At 32.6% G+C, this 23,806-nt stretch overlaps 1 protein-coding gene across 2 annotated transcripts; it reads left to right on the top strand.

Annotated features, from left to right (window-relative positions):
• The first annotated feature begins 3,357 nt into the window (after window positions 1-3,357).
• LOC18436699 (NAC domain-containing protein 37) lies at window positions 3,358-9,886 on the top strand. 2 transcript variants are annotated; one of them, XM_020668779.2, is made up of 4 exons: window positions 3,358-3,445; window positions 5,017-5,194; window positions 7,126-7,400; window positions 8,949-9,886. In XM_020668779.2, the coding sequence occupies exons 2-4, from the start codon at window positions 5,032-5,034 to the stop codon at window positions 9,354-9,356; spliced, it is 846 nt and encodes a 281-aa protein (XP_020524438.1). In that variant the 5' UTR covers window positions 3,358-3,445; window positions 5,017-5,031; the 3' UTR covers window positions 9,357-9,886. The 2 variants fall into 2 exon arrangements, with proteins under 2 accessions (XP_020524438.1, XP_020524437.1); XM_020668778.2 differs by lacking the exon at window positions 3,358-3,445 and having other exon boundaries at window positions 4,767-5,194.
• The last annotated feature ends 13,920 nt before the right edge of the window (window positions 9,887-23,806 follow it).

The raw sequence follows: 23,806 nt of genomic DNA, 5'->3' as shown, positions 1-23,806 counted from the left end.
TACAAAATACCCATACTCTCAGGGTTTTTTGTATTTTGGTTTGTTAGGACCTTAAGGGAAAAATAAAATATAAACAAACTTAAAATTTTTTGACACCACCCTCAAGTGCCCAAAAATATAGACTACTGTTTAATGGGCAAGGTTTATATAAGGCGTCCAGCTTATCCTATAGTAGTAAGGTGCGCCTTGAAATTTTTATTGGAGATGCAGTTTTGGTGTTACTTGGGAATCTATTTTCATCTTATTTATAGAATTTAAAATTTTAAAAATAGTAATGATTGAGTAGATATGTGAACACTTAAAAATCTTGAAAATAAATGGTCTAGATAACCTGTTACAAGATTTACTATTTTTAGGATTTAAAATTCTTTTTTTATATCCCTACATCTCGAAATCCAAATGATCTATTGGGGATTTTCCACTATCAAGACACTCCTTCCTAGAAGATTTTTAACGCACACCCTACTCCAATAATGTATTATATAAAATTGGGATTTATATTTTTTTGAAATCTAAATCCCAATTTTAAAATTGGGATTTATATACCATGAGATCATTTATTTTTGTACAAGTCACAATCACTATTAGCCATTAGATGTAACATTTAATATATTAAAGTATGCCACAACATTCAAGAATTTTTATTTTATTTTGACCAATGTTAAGAAATTTTATTGATAAAACTACCAAAAGAGTATTACATCATCAGAAATAGTAAGAGTTGGCAAAAAAGAGCCCATTTTAGCCAAATAATTAGCTAAGGAATTAGCTTCCCTAAAAACATGATTAAAGGAAATAGACAAGAAGTCAGCAAGATCTACGATTTGCGACCAAATAGAAGCTAGTTTCCAAGAAATACGCCTCTCCTTCATACACTATTGGATAATATTTAAGGAATTCCCTTCCACAAAGCAGCATCCAATCAAGGTCCTACTCTTGACAATTTTTAGACATTGTAAAAGATCTCCGCTGGTTGGCTGAGGCTATCCCCGCTGGTCCAACGTAGCTAAACAAAACATTCCCTCTCCAATCCCTACAAATACCCCAATGCCTACAGGCCTTGGAATCCTTAGCGAATTACCATCAAAATTGAGTTTGAAAGAGCCATGCATCGGAGGAGACCAAAAACTAATGGGTCAACTTTTCACCACATTCATTGCCATCAGATTATGAAGATCCAGCCTTACATAAATTTCCAAAATCCCATTTCCTTCCTTTGTTACTACTAGGATCGACCATAAAGAATGAAAAATTACGTCCATAACTCTTTCACTCAACCGATTTACCCTTTCAAAAGTACGATCATTCCTTTCTTTCCAAATTTCCCACACCACTACACCTCTCAAAATCTTCTAGATTACTTTGCCCACTTTAGGTAAGTGTGGCATTGACAGTCCAGAGATCACCCCTAACACATCTTGAAGCATGGTCAAATGAACTCCAAGAATAAGAAACAGATGGCCCCAAATCCAAGAAGCAAAGGTATAATGAAGAAGCAAATGAGAGACAAATTCTGCATCTTCCTTGCATAACAAGCAGACATTAGGCAAAATCTTACCCCTCTTAACCAGATTGTCGATAATAAGAATTTTGTTTTGAGAGGATAACGATAGGAAAAACTGAATTTTGTGTGGGATGGGCCACTTCGATACGTTAGACACTTCAGAAAAAGACCAACGCCACCTATCGTGGAATAAAAGTTGGTAACAAGATTTTACTAAGTAAATCCCATCGGCCTCCAAATCCCAAATTAAATTATCTTCCAGATTTAACGGGATGTAGACCTTATCCAAAGATTCTAAAAAAGCATATAACTGGTCAGAGGTGGTCCCAATAATTCGGTCATAAGATAAGGTCACATTCTACTCAACATTTTCACCGCTCTCTAGAAATACATCCCCTACTTTTGCATGTTGATCCGTTACCCTCTAGAAAACTTCTGGATAGCTTAACCTTAAAGGATACTCCTCTAGCCACCTATGATGCCAAAAGAAACACGCTCCCCATTACCAACTAACCATTTAAGGTTTCTAGATAAGAAAGGCCTGCAAAAGGTAATAGCTTTCCAAATATTAGAAGCAGTAGAACCTCTCCCACAATCTGAATAAAGGCAGATTGTGGCCTAGATATAATATGAAGCAATACTACTTTCATTTTCTCAGCCAGAACCTTTGCCACTATTTTGTAGAGGCTTGTAAGCAAGTTTATCGGTCTAATATCAGACAAATTTGCAATAGTATTTTTCTTGGGAATCAATGCGATATAAGTTGAATTTAACCCTGTGAAAAGCTCACCCCGAAGAAGAAACCCTTTGACCATCTCTAGGAGCTTCCCTTTGATCAAATTCCAAAACTTTTGGAAGAAGTCCAAAGGGAAACCATCCGATCCTAGGGCTTTATCTCGGCAACGCAAAAACCGCACTTTAAGCTCCTCCATTATCAGATCCCTCTCCAACTTCCTAGCTACAGAAGGAGAAAGTGAAGAGAACGACACTCAGTCTAGCTTGGGCGAAATCTAACTTCAGAAGAAAAGGCTTTCTTAAAGTGAGTTACCACAACATTCCCCATCGCCAATCCATCTTCCTGATCAACCCCTTGAATAGATAACCCCGAGATATCATTCTGCCTTCTTCTAGAGCTGGCAATGGCATGAAAGAATCTTGTGTTTCTATTTCCTTCTTTTAGCTATTTGATTCTTGATTTTTGTCTCCAATATAACTACTCGTTTTTACAGAGTTCATTGAGTGGCTAGTCAATGACACATTCTCAACCACCTGATTTAGCATTTAATGAACAATAATAATTATGACCTTGTATTAGTGAACAATAATAATTGTCACCTTGTGCCCTTTATACATTTCCTATCAATTTCTCATGATAGTTTAATAAATTTATGGGCTCTTTAACATATAGCCTTGGCCTCAAGCTAAAAAACAGCCTGCATGCATGTGTAACACACTCTCTCACCAATAATTATCCATCCACGCGGGTGCAACTTTCCTTAAACTTCGTCAGAAGCATGAATCCATTCATTCCATGCCAAGACATCAAAGTCGGCCCCACCCTCCAAACCGAGCCGAACCAATCGAGTCAACTCGGTTTCAAATAACGTCATCATGGGCCCAGAGAGAAGGTTAACGTCAGGGCTTGAATGATAGTTCCTATAATTCAGGCGGTGGCACGATTTCCACGTGTTTAGATCGCGGAGTTACACGTGGACAGGGTCGGCGCACCCAACCGGCCGTCGATCTGGCTCGGCTGCCACGGTGGCAGAAACTTGGGATGCAAAAGATCGGTGCACTCTTTCTCACTCCTATATTTATGTGCACTCTTTCTCACTCCTCTATATTTATGTGAACCTTTCTCTCACTTCCCTTCTTCAGAGAAAATACAGAAGAGTAGGGCATAACTGAGGCGCACCATATTTCAATTTTCGGGATTTTCAGGTCAGTTTCTCTCTCTAACTTCATGGGAATTCTACTGTGTGTAGTAAATTTTATGTCTCTCTCTTCTTCAAGTTGGTTTGTGAGGCTTAAGGTGGCAATGATCTTTACGGGAGCTTTATTGGTCAGGAACTGTGTTGGAATAATGTAGTGCTGCTCTTCTCAATGATTGTGGATTTTCATAAATTAAACTTAAAATCTTTTATCAAATTATTCGTGAGAGATGAATAATTCCATGTTACCTATTTTTTTTTATTTAATTTTAAAATACCTATAGAGAAATACATGATCTTGAGTTGGAATAGTTGGAGATGGGTTAAATTTTAAACAATTCATCTCTTATAAGTATTTTGATGAATTTTTTTAAATTATGTAGTATTTATATTTATTTTTCCTAATATATTTTATCAATGATAACACTAATATGCAAGTAAATGAATCTCTCGTAATATTTTAAGGCTTTCGTCATTATTATGATAAAACTTGCCCCATAATAATAATAATACTAATAAAAACCTGCCCTTTAAATACGTATTTGTATTTCCAAAGTAAATCAACAGTTGAATTTGAAAATAAACATGAAATTTTCCTTAAAATCGTTGGGAAAATCTTATTAAGGTAAATGAGAAGTAGCTCGCAAGGAATTCATATGGATACGCATGTGATTTACATGAGCTTGCAACCTTAATGGAATCAAAGTAAGATTCACTTCTAAATTTCATCATGATATGTAATTTTGGTGTAAAAGGCCTAATCATTTACTTTCATATCTAATTTTGAAATTTAAATTCAAAAGACGATTCAAACCAAGTAGACCTATAAATACATGAAAATCTTGAAAATGAACAATCCAGATAATTTGTTGCAAGATGTATTGTTTTTGAGACTCGAAATCACTTCTTTTTTTTCATATCGATGCATCTCGATCTTAAAATGATTACAAGGTTTACCAACATCAAAACAATTTGAAGTTAGAACCTCATATAAATTTTTGAGGTACACCTTATTTCTACAATTTGAAGTTGGAACCTTATATAAATTTTTTTCAAAGACAATTTACATTTATGGGAGAGTGGAGATTATTGTGGTTGAAAGCCTTCGTGGACTATGTGGTTTTCTTTAGGAGAGTAAATTTTCTTGAGAAGTGTATTATTAAAGTGGCAAATTTGATATTTCGGACGTGAAGTGTACGGTAATAATGGGATTGGTAGTGGAAGGCCCACGCGCACGAGGGCAACGGCGGAGAGCCTCTTTCCTCATTTTTCTCTCATCATTATGTCTTTGAAATTGAGTTAAATCATCAACTTCTCCTTCATTAAAAGTCAATTTTACCGGCTTCTCTCATTATCATTTGCTCGTGTTCTAATGGTTTTCTCTCTCTATCATTTTCTTGTTTTCTCATGTTTTGGTTTTCTGAATTCATATTCTCTGATTATTCAGTTCCTAGTTTTAAAATCTCTCTCTCTTTCTCTCTCATGGATGATATATTCAGTGGTTTACTTTTAAAACCTCTCTCTCATGGATGATGTATTCAGTGGTTTCACAATTTTGAGGAGAATTGTGGTTATTTGCAGGTTTGTATTGAGTGAATGGAAATGGATACGATGATAGTTCCCCCTGGTTTTAGATTTCATCCCACAGAGGAAGAGTTGGTGGGTTATTACCTAACCAAGAAAATTACGTCTCAACAGATTGATCTCGACATCATCAGGGACATCGATCTCTACCGGATCGAACCTTGGGATCTCCACGGTAATATTTTACTTTTCAAATGTATAGAAATTCTTTGGATCTTGATCCTCTTTCACACACAATTATTGGCAGAGAATATCAGATTTGGACCTGCTATTGAATTGGTTTTACAAGTTGAATTTGTTCTATCTTTTTCTAAAATTCAATGAAAATAGGGAAAATAAATTAAAAATATAAAATATATTACAAAATAAAATGCATGTCCTAATTATGCAAGTCCGACCGATTAGAAGGTGTCCATCTGACTTGCCAAGACCTGTTGAATGCTTGTTTTAGCTAGTTTTCAACTATAATAGGTTTTAGGTTTTTCCTTCACGTACGGACCTGAAAACTTTATCTAAAATGCGAAATGCGGTAATTTTGGGCGAAAATTATGGGGAAGATCCATCAACCCTCAATTTTTTTTATTTTTTTCAAAATTGTCTCTCGGACTGAGAGATAATTTTGAAAAACTAAAAAAAACACGGGTTGATCGACCTTCAATATAGTTTCTACCTATAATGAGATAATTTCATATTTTTTAGGTGCTTATTTCGGGTCCATTTGTAATTTACTCTTCCTTTAAATTAGAACACAGGGGTCAGCTGTCCAACTGATTGGAGTAGCCGATCTTGTCTGGTTTTTATCACTCTTATTGTTCGTTTACAAAGCAGTAGTCTTTAATGGCTCTCTGACTTTCACTTGCTAGGCTCGTTTCCTAGTTGGCCTCTCCTCTCTCTCTCTTCTTTTTTTTCTTTTTGTTGTATCAGCAGGGAAGAGGTTACCTAACCTGTTTCCTTAAAGATAAGAAACAGATATAAAGAATGAATAAAAAGGGTACTATGAATAAAAAGCTTGAAGAAGCATGAAAGTAAAAAAATAATTAAATAAAGGGTGCGGTTGCTCTAAACAATCAAATTAGAGGTGAAAATCTTTTTCAAAGCCTTAAAATATATTTTTATATTTATTTCTAAAGTTCAAAGCTTAAGAAATAGTGTAGATCGACATACCTATAAAAACTTGAAAATCTTGAAAATTGACTATTTAAAAATAGGTTACAAAATACACTATTTCCAAAACTGGAAATCTATTTTTTTCTCATGTCCATGATTCTTGATGTCGAAATAATCAATTTGAAGATACTTGGGCATCAAAATGACTTGAACTTTTTGAGGTAGTCTCAAATTTGATTGTTTAGAGCCTCAGCTCTATATAAACTTTTCCCTTAAATAAAACTCTATCTTAGGGATAAGGTTTCTATGAGTTGGCCGACTCATTTATTTAAATGAATCATTTATCAAATTTATTGTAGAGAAGGATTTTAGATTCAAAATTTTGAAGAATAAAAATATCTGCAACTACGAACCATAAAAAAAACCACCGTCAATATCGTCAAAGCCAGTTCCCAACTAAAATAAATAACTTCTAAGAATAAGAAATAAATATTTATGCATAATTTGTACACAGTTGATTTTAAAAAATTTTGCGGGCCACTATTTTCTAGCGTACATCTCCAAGATGGATGTTTCTTGCGTCAAGGGACGCTATTGTGGAAGTGGGTCCCCTGACACATGCACTACTTTTCCTTGGAAAAAGGGTAAGTTTTGTGTAAGGTTTCCACCACCTTAAACTATACAAGTAAGGCAAGCCTCTAAATTTTGCTAGAAGATGTTCTAGTATCAAAAATCTTATAATAACTTTAAAATCTATGTTCGATGCTAAATATGAAAACAAAATTCTCAAAAACAATAGATATCAAACAAATCTATGTACACCTCAAAATCTTAAAACTATATAGTCCAAATAACTTGTTACAAGATGGATTGATTTTAGATCATAAAATTCTAATTTTTTTTCTTTGTACCATGTATCTCGCATCTCGAGGCCGAGACGATCAAATCACCTAATGAGCAGCTATATTTTTGTGTTATTTTTGTTAAAACATTACACAGAAAGGTGTGGGAATTTGTACGAAGAACAAAAGGAGTGGTACTTCTTCAGCTACAAAGACAGGAAATACCCCACGGGAACAAGGACCAACAGGGCTACTCTGGCTGGTTTTTGGAAGGCAACGGGGAGGGACAAGACGATCTTTTCGAAGGGTAATAAGGTCATTGGTATGAGAAAGACCCTCGTCTTCTACCAAGGCCGGGCACCAAACGGGCGCAAGTCCGATTGGATCATGCATGAGTACAGGCTTCAGACCACCGAAGATGCCCCTCCTCAGGTTAGTGAATTTCCAAAACGGCCCTTGCAAAAATTCTAGAGTAAAATAAGAAAAGGGAAATATAGAATGAGACTATTTATCTTTCATACAAGATTCACATTAATCTTGACTGTTGGAAGTGAAATTGGGTGGCTATAATTGTTATACTACCAAGCACAAACTTTAAAAAAAAAATTCTCAAACTTTGTGGTAGATCCAAGGTATCAAATTTCAAATCAAATGGTTGTATGAAAACATGACCATATTGTATCAAAGGTAAATGGTCTCATCGTATACAATCCCAATAAGAAATGCTTCATTCACAGTAGAAATTAAAAAGAATGTATGTCAACCCACCTATTTTTTTTCTTAAGTTGCCCCTTGGTCCGAGGACATCCTCAGACTGAATTTTAATTTTTTTTTTTTGTTCTTACATTAGTATGGCACTGCCCTACTAAAAAAAACTAAAAAAAGAAAAAACTGCCCAACTAAAGAAAAAACTAAAAAAAAAAATTCATACTATAAGGCAATTTTGGAATAAAAAGTAGAAAGAAAAAGCATATTAACCGACCGCCTTTGTAATTTAGAAAAAAAATTAGGATCCATATGTAAATCACTCGAAATTCTACTGGGAGGAAGTTAAGAAAATTTTATGCAATTCATTCATAAAAATTTGAGGGTTTTGAAGTTTTTGGCACATCTCATATTCAAACCTCATCTCTGAAGCAACTGGAAAATGAAAAAACTGTTTGAACTAAAAACTTTTGGGACGCAATATAGGTCTTTGATAATTTTGAAGTAGTTTTCTAAATAGTTCTTTGAATGGCCAAATTGCCACGATAACCGGTATGTATTATACGCTTTTAATTCTGTTTTTATTGACAAATATCTTTATCCAGATTTTTTGGATTATGGTGGGAATTTATCTTGAAATCTGTGATAAATTTGGATGAAATTTCGTTTCCTTTTTTGAATGTTAAATTGGAACCTGGAGAGAATGAAATTCCTAAGCAAGGGTGGCAGTGGGCCTGGTGGCTCGACCCTAAAAAAACAACTAGGGCCTAAGCCACAAAATGCGGCCCCTAGGCCAATCCAAGGCCAGGGCTAGGGCTAGAACCTTTTTTTTTCCTTGCTTTTAATTTTGATATATTTTTGTTTTATCTAGCCCTGCTCGGTCTCATGGGGACGGGCTGGGCGTATGCTGGTCCCATGGGGACCAGGGCCAGGCTAGGTCCAGGTACTGCTTGGCCCAGGCTAGGAATGTTGACAGCCCTTCTCTAGACGTCGTGTCATGGTGGAAGCTTCTCTAACCACCTTTGCGTAGAACCCCCATTCCCTTAAATTTGGATGAATTTTTTCTTGATTCAAACCTGGCCTGAAGTTAGGGATAGTGTTAAAGTGCATTTGTCACATTTTTTGAGTGGAAGTATGAGAAAACAAGCATAAGATATGTTTAGTATGTCTCTTAATGACGAATAACTTTAATCATAATCACAACTAGATTAAGGAAAAGATGGGCTAACTTCCTTCATTGTTTCTCATCCTTTTATTTGTTGTTTGCTGTCTCAGGAAGAAGGTTGGGTGGTGTGCCGAGCTTTCCGAAAACAAAGTTCGTCTACGAAGGGAAGCACAGAAGCCTGGAGATCCATCAACCAAGCAAGAATTCCGTTGTTAACGGATGTTTTTGACCTATCATCACAATTCTCAGATTCTCCACCTTTGATTCCCCTAAACGAATACCAGAATGCTTCTTCCTGCAATGATGGGTCTCATTTAGATAACATGAATACTCCCCAATTTCTCCACCTTCCAAAGTTGGAAAGCTCCAACTCCCCTATGCAACAACTTCAAAAGACAGATTTTGAACCCTCTTATACATTGGTTGAAGATCAAGAGAATGAAAATAGTTCTAGAGGAAAAGCAACTACTTGGGGGGCTCTTGACTGGATTTTTAATTCACTTCTTGACCAGCCTTAGCTGAAGTCAGTAGCTTAGGAGGAACCTCAAGAGTGAACAAAAGTCCTACCTCTTCTGTGTTTTTTTTTTTTTCGCCCTTTTATAAAGAGAAAGACCCATACAACTGGGGATTTAGAGCTTTTTTTTTTTTTTTTTTTTGCTCTTCCTCCCTTTTATAAAGAGAAAGAGCCCAAAAAGTGGGGATTTAGAGCCTTTTTTTTTTTTTTTTTTGGGTTTTTGCTCTTCCTCCCTTTTATAAAGAGAAAGAGCCCTAAAACTGGGGATTTGGAGCTAACTCCCTCTAGCCACTAGTGACTGAACCTGAAGTCTGTTATTAGAACTATGTTTTCTGGCCATCTTGGTGGCTTTTCTAGATCTGTGAATTAACAAGGTTATAATATGTACAAAACTGAGTTCCATGGAGCCTTTTTTGTAAATAGTAACCTTCTTGGTAGAAAAGTTGAGAGGACTATTATTTTTTCTTTGATCAATGTACAATGTATTGGCCAAGCCTCTTGTTTGTGTAGTGGTATTGATTTTGTCCCCCGCTTTATGACCTTCTCTAGTTTCATCATCTGCCACCTCATCTCCAAGTTTCTTTACTTGAAATCAAAGTTCAGCAGCCAGCCATAACAAAACAAGGATATTATAGCCGAAAAGCTGGAAAAGAGTTCAACATGGAATAATATTTGAAGGAAAAGTTACGCATATGGTTGCAACCTTACAATATAGAAGTAAGGTGCACATCAAAGATCTAATAGAAAAGAGCGTGATGAGGAAAGAGCATAAAGAATTTCAAATCCTAAAAGTAATTCATCATGTATCAAGTTATGTGGGTTGTCTATTTTATTTTTTAGATTTTCAAACTTCTTATGAATCCACGCTGTGTTTGGAATTTTGGATTTCAAAATTAGGGATTGAAGATCGATTTTCAAGCCATCTTAAGGCTTTCAACAACTGAATCACATCTTTTCGACAAAATTTTGAGGTATGCCGTACTTGTATACTATAAGGTGGGCACCTTATACAAACCTCGGTCATATTTAAAAAAACTAGAGTATCAGGAAAAAAGAAGATAAGAGGTTTTCCGGATTTTAGTTTTACATTAATGCCATTATAATGCGTTTTATATTAACATTGGCTTTCACTTTTACTCTTTATTACCTTTGTAAATTAATTTTGTTATAAAGACCTTGACACCATTATTCATCATTATTTTGAATAGACTGCATGTTATTTCGAGCATTCAGTTCTTAATGCCATATCCTATCACGTAGGGGATGGAGACCCTTGTATCGGCTGTTATTTTCATAATGTCCCCAATGATTTCAACCGTGCTTTAAACAAGGGCATTTTATGACGTTACCCTGCCCTGGAGATGGGGCAGGAAAGTGGCAACAGGGCCTGAAGCGGGCCAGCCCTGGCCCTAGCCCAGCTCTATTCTCATGACGGTCAGCGTAGACTCAGAGCTGGCCATAGGTGGGCTGGGGCGAGCCTTCTTAGCCGGGTAAAATTAAAGAAAATAAAAGGAAAAAAGATTAAAAAAAAGAAAAGGGCCAAGCTGAACCGACAAGGCCAAATCTCTCTTGCCTTGGCCCAGGCCCAACTCTTATGTTGCCCAGGCCCTAGCTTTTTAGGGCTGAAGCAAGTAGACAGGACTAGCTACCCGGCCCATTGCCACCCCTACCCAGAGAAAATGCCTCTGACTTTTGCAATTCTCCCTTTTATGTAACGGACCCAACACTCGTATAAGATAGTTTAGGAACTTCCTAACATTTTTATTTAGGGCAAGCTTTCTATACTTCCCCTATAGCATAAAACTTATATACTTCCTCTTATCCAACCGTCCATTTTGAATGGAGGGCTAAGATTGCCCCAATCACAATGTCACATCTCTACACTATTTTATTTTTAATTTTTTTCTATAAACTATTTTGATACCAAAATTTGGACGTTCCATCTTCTATTAAACTAGTACTAGCGAAAAAAATAAAACAAATATATTTCCAATAAAATAAAATGAACAAAATACCTCTAAAAATTTCAAGGCGTATTTTGGTCATTATATTTTATCGAAAAATAAAATACTTTGAGACGTCGGATCTAAGATCAAATGGTGAATGGCTCTCTTGATCAACATTGGATGGTTGGATGGTAGGAGAAGCATATGGAAAATGTTTCTCTGCTTCCCCTACAACATAGAAGTTCTATCATCCCCCTACCATCCAGCCGTCTAATTTTGATCAAGAGAGCCACTCACCGTTTGATCTTAGATCCTACGTCTCAAAGTATTTTATTTTTAGTTTTTTTTATATAAATTGTATGAATATGAAATTTGGTACGTGACATCTTCTCATTGGGGCGCACCTATAAAAAAATATTAAAAATAATTTTTTGATACAATATAATGACCAAAATACCTATTAAAACCTTCATGGGTATTCTGGTCATTTTATTTCATTGAAAATATATTTTTATATTTTTTGCTAGTGAACGTTTAATAGAGGAATGGACGTCCAAAATTTGGTGTCAAAATAGTTTATAGAAAAAAATTAAAAATAAAATAGTGTAGAGATGTGATATTGTGATTGGGACAATCTTAGCCCTCCATTCAGAATGAATGGTTGGATAAAGGGGAGGATAGAACTTCTATGCTGTAGAAAACCATAAAAAGCTTGCCCTAAATATATTGTAGTCTCTTGAAATTTTACCTCTGCCTCTATCTTAATGATATAGGGATGCATTATGCTTAAAAGACTAATTTTAGAGTCTCCTTTTCTTAAAACAAAACAAAAAAACAAAAAAAAAAAAAAAAAAACAAAAAACAAAAAACGTTTGTCTTTTACTACTATTTTCCTATTTTGTTAGGTGAATATTTTACTAGTACTTTCTTGCTTATGTAAAAATACTTCAGGAGGGACAAAAACGTAATAGGACGGGATCTAGTTTCATGAGGAAAATGTGTTCTATTGGCAAAGCCAAAAGATTTAATGCTCCCAAGGGAGCATGGTGTCCATTTACTCTATGGGGTAAAACCTAATCTAGAAGTATTTTCAGGACCCCAAGTTTTGAGGTTGTAACTTTCTCAAATGATATGCCAAAAGCAATAAAAAATTTTCCAAACCGAATTCGCAAAAAAAATAAGGACAAGGTTTCTGTGAACCAGGCAATTCACCTATTCAAATAAGTCCTCTCTCTAAAATCGATCCTGATTTTCGATTCAAAATTTTGAGGAATGTAGTAGTAACTTGAAAAAAATAAAGTTTGAAAAGAAAACAAATAAAATTTGTTTACCAAATTTCAACACGGTTGATTTTGAGATTTCGTAGGGCTATCATTTCGTAGCATCCACCTCCAAGATTGATGTTACATGCATTAGGGGGAGGGGAGGCTATTGTAGAAGTGCATCCCCTAATTCACAAACTACTTTCCTAAAAATAATGCCTCAAGATTGAATAGGAACCGTTCAATTTTTTTAAACATGGTTAGAAAATTCAGAATTTAAATTTTTGCTTTTTTCCATGTCTTCTGCAAAAGGAAGTAAGTACACAGATGCTCCTATAGGAGCATAGAATATGCACTTTTGGAAAATAGAATGTAATTCTTTTAATGCAAGAAACTTTACAGGATTGTAGTTTTTTCTGATTCTTTTTTCCAATATTTTTATAACAATTTTTTCAACTTAGCTCGGGCCACAAACTCGGACCTTAGCCCAAACTCAATAACTCAGATTCCGTTATCGTACAATACAAAAACGATGTTAAAAAAATAAGAGAACATGTAAAATTTTTGTTAAAAATCAGGAAAAAGCAAAATGAGTCATGAAGTTCATTAGAAAACCATAAAAGTCCGAACAACAAAAATAAAAATAGATATAATTTGGACTATTGAAAATGTTAATTTATACTTTACAAATTTCAAAAAAATCAAAAAATTAAAAATTAAAAATTGAAAATTGGAATACGTTGAGAGAAAACTTCTCAAATAGAAACCGCATCAGTGATCTAAAAATGTCTGTCAAAATCGTTCAATTAAGATTTTTTAACAAAAGCATATGTATTTTTAATCATTTTAAACAAGGGCCGAGTTGGCCCCTAGAACTCACCTCTGCGTCGTTCGAGTGGACTTGCTAAATCCTGAAACAATCACTTAAGGTAATAACCTTGCACCTTTTGAACACAAAGGATAAACATTTGTTTAAGACACAGGAGAATATTTTTATAAAATTCTTAGGATAATCAAACTCACATTTGGGAATCCTGGAGAGACCGGTATTGGAAATCTGCTAAAAAGCAAATACAGTGGTAACCAACTAGTGCTAAAAAGCACTAGTTGATTAGCAAATTGAAATTGGCCAAAAATTTTAAAATAATTTATATTTTTAAACTATTAATTATATTTTTTTTCGTTTTCTTTAAGATCCAGTCCAACTAGTTTGACTAGTTTTTGTGTGATTGACCAAACCCTCTAGGGCCTCTTTGGGTACCTGGATTGGACTGTTGGTACGTGTCTGGCCATGAGGCCTTTAAACCTATCATTTTTCTCTCTCTTATAATTTAATGTTTATCACTAAAAGATGGAGGCTTTCTTAGAGAGATATCTAACGGGTAAAAAATAACCACCACGTCCCAGGATTACAGGGCCATGTTTCTCAGTGTTTTAAGGAGCAAATCAAACCTTGGAGAACGGCCTTTCGTAGTTATGGAGAGGCACACACAACACAGAGTTCTCATTGTTTTGGAAACCCTTCACTCTGCGATCTTCAGTCTCACGACACTGCCAGTAATCCTGGGAGAGGGTTCCATCTTTTTTCTCTTCAACAACATTGGTATCATAGCGAAGTTAGCAGAAGCGTGGTTAGCTCATAACCTATAGGTCCTATGATGGAAATCGATTATTTGGTTTCGTGTGAGTTTACATTTTATTTATTTATTGTCAAGCTCCATCTTATTTGACAAAATATTAGAAAAAAAATTGTTATTTGTGGCTTGCTATAACCCCACCTTTTTTTTTTCTGCAATTTATTTTGCATCGAAATGCCATCCTCTTAAATTTCGATATTGTTCAATCGAAGTAAAAAAAAAAAAAAAGAAAAAGAGTTGTTCTCTCCTATGCGGACCTCTTATTTCGTTTAAATTATATTCCCTTTTGCTCTCGGTAAACATCTTTTCTCGTTCCAGGGCATACGAATTCAACTATAACATCTTTAAAACACTTTTCCCATTATTATTTTTTCGTCTCTCCATTTACATGTTTTTATAAAAGTTGTGAGCAGTTTTTTTTTTCTTCTTCTTTTGTATCTTAATTGTGCGCCCCTCTCATCTTTTAAAGAAAATTTTCTTAGTTAGCAAGTAGGTCCAATAGTGCTTTTTGCAATAGAATCCAAGGACATCTTGAAATTATGTACTATAGCTGAAATTTTTTTTTAGAGAGAGAGAAAGATATAATTGTCGCTGAAAATCAGTGTTAACAAAAAAAAAAAAAATCTTAACTAGCAAGTAGATTAAGTGCTTTTGCAATAGAAACCAAGGACCTCTTGAACTTTTAGTATTAATTTTTTACAGAAAGATAGAGCTATTGCTGGAATTTTAGAGAGTCAAACCTCTTGATACTTTCATAGAGAGACACATAATTGTTGCTGGAATTTTAGAGAAAGAGACAAAGAGACATATAACTGCAGCCGATAATTTATTTATTTAATTTTGCTGCTACATTTTTTTTTTTATATGCTTGGAATATAATTTAGAGATACTTCTACATATTCTATTTACATAATAATTCATTACGTTGCATGATTATCCTATGCTTTGGTCTCTTTTTCCATAATAACTATCATTTCATTTCATAATTATCTTATGCTTTGGTCTCTTTAAGTTAGAAATTTCATGATCTTGATTTTGTGAATTCATTTTTTTGTTATTATGCAATGCCATATTTTTGTTGAAAAATATTAAATATCATTGTAGACACTCTCTCTTGTGCTAAGATATATTCACATATTTATGAAAATTATTATTATAGAAGATTTGACATAAAGTAGTTGTTGCCTTACTTTATTGATTTGTTGTTGTATCACAGTAATTCGAACATAAACTGTTTGAGAAAAATTTTTCTTGAGGTTGCAGCTCACTGAGAGTCGGCAAACCTATTGAATTAGCTAGTAGACAACCCTTTCTTAAACATAATTAATATTTTAACTTCTAGGTATTATCTAAAAATTAAAATGGTATTTAGGTTAGTCATGTCAGAACTACCCAAACATGAAAAACTCAATGGGACCAATTTTTTTATGTGGAAAAGAAAAATTGGCTATATTCTTTTCCAAGATATGGTAGATTATGTCCTAGAAACAGAACCACCAGTTTTAGAGCCTAATGTCAATAGTCAAGCTAGAATACGACTTGAAAAATGGTTAGAAGATGACAAAGTAGCTAGGACTATTATGTTGAGCTTTATGGAAGATGATTTAATTAGAGTCTTTAAGGATCACACCACAACTCAAAGTATGATGGGTGCCCTATCTGAAAGTATGAGACCACTTTTGAGATCCATGTACAATTGTTGTTAGAAAAATACAATTCTTGCAGAATAAAATAAACGAACTCAGTGACCGAGCATGTCAATAAAATGACAGTACTCGCAAAGGACTTTGCTGCAGCTGTTGGGAGTTCATTGTCCTTAATAGTCTCCCTCTATTTTGGGAGTCTGTTGTAATTACATTGAACCATTTTGCACAAGGGATAACCATGTTAAATCTTCCCATGCCTCTCAATATTGAAGCTGAGGGAAGAACGATGAAGAGGTCAAATGAGCTCCACTTTGCCCAAAGTTCATCTTCTCATATCCCTAAGAAAACTTTCAATAATCAGAAAAATAATAGGTATAAGGGAAAGGGAAGAAGTTTTAAAAATCAAAAGAGTAAGGTTGAGAAGACATGTTTTTATTGTAAGAAAATTGGGCACATCAAGTTTAGTTGTCCAAAGTTGAAAAATAAAAATAGCAACCAGAATAATAACCTTGTTCGAAATAATCAAAATAAAAGAAATAATTTGATCTGCGTAGTCCTAGAATCAATAGTTGCTGACTATGACCTGAGAAATTGGTGGGTCGACTCAGCCTCCACTCGACATGTCTTGAGGACCAAGGACGGATTCACATAATTGAAGGAGATTGCTGCTAGTAACCAGCGGATTTACATGGGAAATGACACCTACTATGATGTACTAGATGTCGATACGTTCAAACTGTGTTTACCAGGAGGAACAAATCTCTTATTGACTGATACATTGTATGCGCCTAATATGAAACGCAATTTGATTTCTGTCCCTAGGCTAGACGACAAGGGTTATGAAATAAGGTTCAGGTCTGGTCGGGTTACCATTAGAAAGCATTCTAGAGCATTGGTGTACGGTACTAAAGTTGACAATTTGTACCGACTGAATACTAATGAAAGGTCCTTTTTTTCTGGTTATTCTTATGCCTCTTTTGATGTTTTTGCTTGTATAGATGACTCATAATTATGGCACTTAAGATTAGGATACATCAATAAAGATAAAATGAATAAAATGGTTAAAAGATGTTTACTCCTCAATTTAGGAGAAATTGTGTTCAAAACATGCTAGTCATGTATTCCTGGTAAATTAACTAAGAAACCTTTCCCTAAAGGAAAAAATCTAGTGAACTATTTAATATTGTTCACTTTGATATATGTGGCCCCTTAAATTTAAAAACACATAGAGGTATGGAATATTTCATAACATTTATAGATGATGTTTTACATTATGGATAGGTATACCTAATTAGTAAGAAATCAGATGCATTAGAAACTTTTAAAGATTATAAAGCTGAGATAGAAAATCAGTTAGGTAGGCATATTAAAATTCTTCAAACAGATAGGGGGTGAATATTGCTCCGTTTTATTTATCGAATTTTTCAAGGGGCGTGGTATAATTCACCAAACAACCATACCATATACACCACAACAAAATGGTGTAGCTAAAAGGAGATATAAAACTCTAATGGACATGGTTAGGTCCATGATGAGCCATTCAAATTTATCACCTTATTTTTAGGGTGAGGCTCTCAACACTGCAATGCATATTATTAATCATGTCTTAACTAAATCTATAAACTTGACCCTATATGAATTATAGACAGGTAAGAAACCTGACCTTACTATCTTGAAAGTTTGGGGTTCTTGGGCACATGTGCTTATACCACCGCAAAATAGAGATAAATTACAAAGTAAAACTTTAAAATACTTTTTTATAGGCTATTCAGAAAATCCTAAAGGGTATAGATTCTATAACCATGATACTAGATCATTAGTAGAGAGTCGTGATGCTCATTTTTTAGAAAATATAGATGATAAAAATATTTTAAATAAGCATGTTGACTTACATGAAATTGATAAAGATAAGGGTCTGGAAGACCTTGTTTATCATACTCCTTCTACATTTTGTGAGAATGATTCAATTGAATTAAGTATACCAGACAAGTCTAAAAGAACTAGAGCCACGCCTACGACTTTAGTAGAATATTATGTATTCATGAATGAAGATAATTATTCTTCAATGAGCAAGGATTCAATAGATGAACCTCAAAGCTACAGTGAAGTTATTAGCTCACATGACTCAGCTAAGTGAACTTAAGCTATGAATGATGAACTTGATTCTATTAAAAGAAATCAAGTATGGAAGTTAGTTGACCTCCCTAAAGATACAAAAGTCATCAGTTGTAAATGGGTCTTAAAGAAAATGCTTAATGCAAATGGATCTATTGATAAATATAAAGCTAGATTGGTAGCTGAAGGATTTACCCCATGGGTGGGCATAGATTATGTAGAGACTTATTCTCCTGTAGCAAAATTTTCATCTATTAAGATCATCTTAGCATTAGTTGCGTATTATGATCTAGAATTATTTCAGATGGATGTCAAACCAACTTTCTTAAATGGAGAATTAAAATAAGATATATATATATATATATATATATATATATATATATATATATATATATATATATATATATATATATATATATATATATATATATATATATATATATATATATATATATATATATATATATATATATATATATATATATATATATATATATATATATATATATATATAACAATCAGAAGGGTATGTAATTAAAGGCTAAGAAGACAAAGTATATGGTTATATAGCCAATAGGTTAGACCATTGTGTATATGTCTAGAATAGTGGGAGCAATTTTATTATATTATCACTGTATGTAGATAATATTTTAATAACCGATAATAATATTGGCATGATTAACCATACCAAATCATGGCTAAGTTCCTATTTTGAGATGAAAGATACGGGAGAAGCCTTATATGTATTAGGCATTAAAATAACAAGAGATAAAAGTTCGAGACTTTTAATGTTTATCTTAAGAAAATTATTTAGAAAGTATTTTAAGAAGATTTAAGATGGAAAATTGCAAGCCTATTGATACACTCATTTGTAAAGGGTTAAAATTGTCAAAGAAAATGTGTCCATTAAATGATAGTGACAAAGCTGAAATGGAAAGAATTTCATATGCTCAAGCAATAAGATGCATAAATTATGTCATGTTGTATACAAAACCTGATTTGAGTAATGCATATGGTTTTGTAAGTAGATTTCAGAGTAATCCTGGGATGACTCATTGGCAAGCTGTAAAACGAATACTTAGATATATTCAGAAAACTAAATATATCTAAATAATTCTAGATCATAATACGTATTATGATCAAGTTGTGCTTCCAAGCTAACAACTTAGAGGTTACTGGGTACTCTAATGCAAACTTTGCAGGAGATCCAGATGATAGAAAATCAATCTCAGAATCTATATTCATCTTTAGAGGTGGATGTGTTTCTTGGTCTAGCAAGAAACAAGGTTGTGTAGCTTGGTATACTATGGAAGCCGAGTATATTGCTTGTAACATTGCTACAACTTATGTCGTCTGGATTAAACGTTTCATAAATTATTTGAAGCTGGATATAGTTGATGGACCTGTTAAAATTTTTTGTGATAATCAGGCTGTTATTTCATCAATTAGAAATGGAACTTATAGTTCTAAGGGTAAGTACATTGAAATTGATTATCATTACATTTATGATATTATTGAAAAGAATGAAATAACTGTAAGTTATTTGCCATCTTCAGATATGATTGCAGACCCTTTGACAAAAGGATTAAGTACAAAAATATTATCAAAGCATATATCTTTAATGGGACTTAGAAATACTTAAATCAAGAACTCCCAAATGGGATATTTTTGATATCTTGGTCATGAGAAGAAAAGTCGTATTAGCGTGAAAAACCCATGACATAACTTTGGATATTTTTTGTTATGAGATGTATAATCGCACTAGCGTGAAAAACCTCTTGACAAAAATATACTCTTAAATGTTAAACTCATTAAATGGTAAAGGATTTATGATATTTTAATATATCTGGCCATCATGGCCAAGTGGGAGATATTGGTACATGTGTGTGGCCATCAGGCCTTTAAACGTATCATTTTTCTCTTTCTTATAATTTAATGTTTATCACTAAAAGATGGAGGCTTTCTTAGAGAGAGAAAACTACCACATCTCAAGATTATAAGGTCACGTTTCTCAGAGTTTTAAGGTGAAAGCCGAATGTTGGAGAATGACTTTCTCCATCCTCTATAACTAGGCCTTTCATGGCCATGAAGGGGCACACACAACACAGAGAGTTCTCATTGTTATGGGACCCTTCACTCTACGATCATCAGTCTCACGACACAGCTAGTAATTTTGAGAGAGGGTTCCATCTCTTCTCTCTTCAACCACCATGGACTCTCCAAGATAAGGCTATCCAGGTATTGGGCCCTTAACTCTAGTTTGGGTAACACATTCACACGTGGATAGCTGAATCCCAGAGATTGTTTAATCCACATTTTTAGGCAAAAATTAGTGATAATGTTATTCTACCAAAATAGTTGGAATAGGGTTATACCTGATTTTTTTGATTGGTCAATCTATGTCGGACCCGAAATTTTACAATTCATTTAAGTTAATTTGAAACATTGAGGTCCACGAATCATAAAGACATCTTATTTAAATATTATATTCTATATTAGATATAATATATTAAATATTTATATTATCTATAATAAAATATATATTAATAACATAAATATAAATATGTAATATATATACCTTAATATAATATGTAATATAATGCATTTTATATTTATTTTATTAATGTATATTTCTAAAGAAAGTAGATTTGTTACATAACATAATATAATATTTGTATAATATATAATATAATATAATATATGATATTTTTATATCATATATTATACAAATAATAAATATATTATATATAATATATATAATATGTATATTTTATATAATATAGATTACATATATTATATAGATTATATGAGTAAACCTTACAATAGCTGGACAACCATAATGAGTAGTAATATAGGCGGAATCCCAGCCGTCAGATCTTCATCGAGTAGTTCAAAATAAGATCACTATTTTGATTTTTTTTATATAAATTTAATTAAGATGAAATTTTGGGTATATATACCTAACACTATTGTGCACCTTATAAAACTATAAAAAAATTATTTTCAACAATTTAAAATGATAAGATTACCCCCATAATTTTTAAGGGGTATTTCGGTCATTTTATATTTTGGAAAATAGTTTTTATATATTTTTCAATTGTGCGTCCTATTTTTTAGTACATATGACTAAAATTTCACTTTGATCCGACTTATAGAAAAAATATTCAAATTCATATAGTGATATGCATTATGAACCACATGATGAAGATCTGACGGCTAAGATTCCACCTATATTAATAAATGTGCAGCTATTGTTAGCTTTTTCCATTATATATATATATATATATATATATATATATATATATATATATATATATATATATATATATATATATATATATATATATATATATATATATATATATATATATATATGTGTGTGTGTGTGTGTGTGTATGTGTGTGTGTGTGTGTATGGGCAACGATTTCATGCAACGGTTGTATAGTAGTATAATGCGACCATCATTAAAACCTATGTTAAAGACACTTGTTTGACTCGAATTTTTAAATGTACATTATTTTCATTTTAAAGAACAATCCCAAAAAATAAAAGTTTGAAAAAATGCCCTAGAAAAGTTTATTCTAGCCCAATTAATATAAGCCGTCCATTTTATTGAGATAGCTAGATATAGGCATTAGAAGGATTTTTTTATTCCCAAAATTTATATATAGTGTTATAATCATTAGATTAATAATGCTAAAAAATGAAAAAGTTATTTTGAATTTCTTAAGGCCTAGATCTTGAAATTCACCAAATGGATGGTCAAGATTCATTTTTGGATGGGTACTAATTTTGACCATATATATGGAGGAAATTGAATTTTTGTTATTGTAGGATTGATTATTAGGATGAAGAAAATGTGTGTACAAAATTTGGGGCCATTCAAATGCCAAAAATATGGTTTTCTAGATATGTGGTTGCATTGTACTACTATACAACCGTTGCATTAGATCATTTCCCTATATATATATATATATATATATATATATATATATATATATAAAGAAAATATGGGATTAGCCCACTAGCTCATATGAACATCAGAGCCCAACGTCCCAGATTGAATCTGGGCCGATCTGACGATCACAGATGTCTGGTCGTGTTTGAATTTTAGTGTTTTTCTACAAATTCAATTTACTTGAAATTTTATGCATATGTTTATCAAAAATAGATGAATCTTTGAAAAATATCAAAAAAATATTTTACATAAAATAAATTGACCAAAATAACCGTTTTTTATATTTTTATTAAGTGCGCCTTGATGAGAAGAACACAAATTCAAAATTTCAAGTGATTTAAATGTGTAGAAAAAAAAGCCAAAATTCAAGAACTACCGGACAGTCATGATTGTCAGATCGGTCTAGATTCAATCTGGGATATTGGGCTCATATGTTCATATGAGCTAGTGGGCTAATCTCATCTTTTCCCATATATATATATATATATATATACAGGAAAAGTCTTCCCAACGTCTATAGGCAAAAATGAATAGTGATTTCACAGATCCTCATCATCGTCCAAAGTTCATCGCACGGTCAAGATTGTCCGATAGTGTTTCATTTTTCATTTTTTTTTTTTATACAAATTGGAATGATCTGAAACTTTGAACGTATGTACATCTTAGTGAGTCTTACCTAATTAAAAAAAAAATTTCGTAAAAAACAATTGACTAAAATACCCCCGAAATAGTGCATTTTGCAACATATTATCTACACCGTCCATTTTCAAGATTTTCATATGTTTATAGATCTACTTGAATTTAACCATTTTTTAAATTTAAAATATATATAAGTAGATATAAAAATAGATTTTGAGATAATCCTAAGAACATTTTATTTCAAAATTATATAACATGATAAAATTTGAAGGTGCACCTTACCTCTACAGCTACGGATGCATCTGTATGCCAACTGCATCCATTATATAATATATATCATATGTATCAATTACATTAATAAAATAAATATAAATATATAATACATATAATGAAACATAATATAATACAAATTATATTATATATAATGTATACTATTATATATTTATGTTGTAGTATATTATCTACATCATATTTTATTATATATTTGTATATTTAAATAATATGTATAATATATTTATGTATTATATTATATATTAATTATATAATTTATAGTATACAAATATCATATTATACATAATAAATCTATATTAAAAATTATACAATTAAATTAATAAAATAAATATAAATATATAATACACATTATAAAATATAATATAATACAAAGTATATTATATATAATATATACTATTATATATTTATATTATACTGTATTATTATATTATATTATACACTTTATTTAATATTTTCCTCTAATGTTATATACTATTCTATAATATAAAATAATATATTATTTACATAAAACATTATTTATATATTATATATTAATTATTATTACAATATAATTTATATCTTAAGGATACAATGGAAAAGAATAAGAAAAAAATAAGAATTTCGTCCTAATTAAGAAATAATATTGAAGTTTGGAATCAATAGGAGAAGTTAATCTGTATAAAATTAAATGTAGGATAATAATACAAAAACTGCACCTGAATATCCATGGATTCACATCTTCCAAGCAATCCAAAGAGTGGACAGGCATATTCCATTTTTCTTATTAGGTGTTATCCAAACAGCAGACACCCCATCCAGAGGCAGACAAATTCGAGGAGAAGCCTATTCCCAGGATAGGCTTCTCCAAGTACCCAAACGAGCCCTTAGTGGTTCAATGGCAGGTCCGATCCTCATAACACTGGTCCTTTCAATTTCTTTTCCATACACATTCTTGAAAAACAACATATTCTATGTGGTTAG

This window comes from Amborella trichopoda, chromosome 11 (assembly GCF_054954075.1).
Source record: "Amborella trichopoda isolate Santa Cruz 75 chromosome 11, AtrichopodaSantaCruz75HAP2 v2.0, whole genome shotgun sequence".
Classification (NCBI taxonomy): domain Eukaryota; kingdom Viridiplantae; phylum Streptophyta; class Magnoliopsida; order Amborellales; family Amborellaceae; genus Amborella; species Amborella trichopoda.
The sequence above is the reverse complement of the archived record's forward strand: the minus strand, read 5'-3'. Positions and strand labels throughout refer to the sequence as shown.

Excerpts from the sequence above, each read along its gene's own strand:
- LOC18436699 (XM_020668779.2), top strand. The coding sequence starts at position 5,032 with ATGGAAATGGATACGATGATAGTTCCCCCTGGTTTTAGATTTCATCCC. Across the intron at positions 5,195-7,125 it reads CGAACCTTGGGATCTCCACG|AAAGGTGTGGGAATTTGTAC; the intron begins GTAATATTTTAC and ends AACATTACACAG. Across the intron at positions 7,401-8,948 it reads CCGAAGATGCCCCTCCTCAG|GAAGAAGGTTGGGTGGTGTG; the intron begins GTTAGTGAATTT and ends TTGCTGTCTCAG.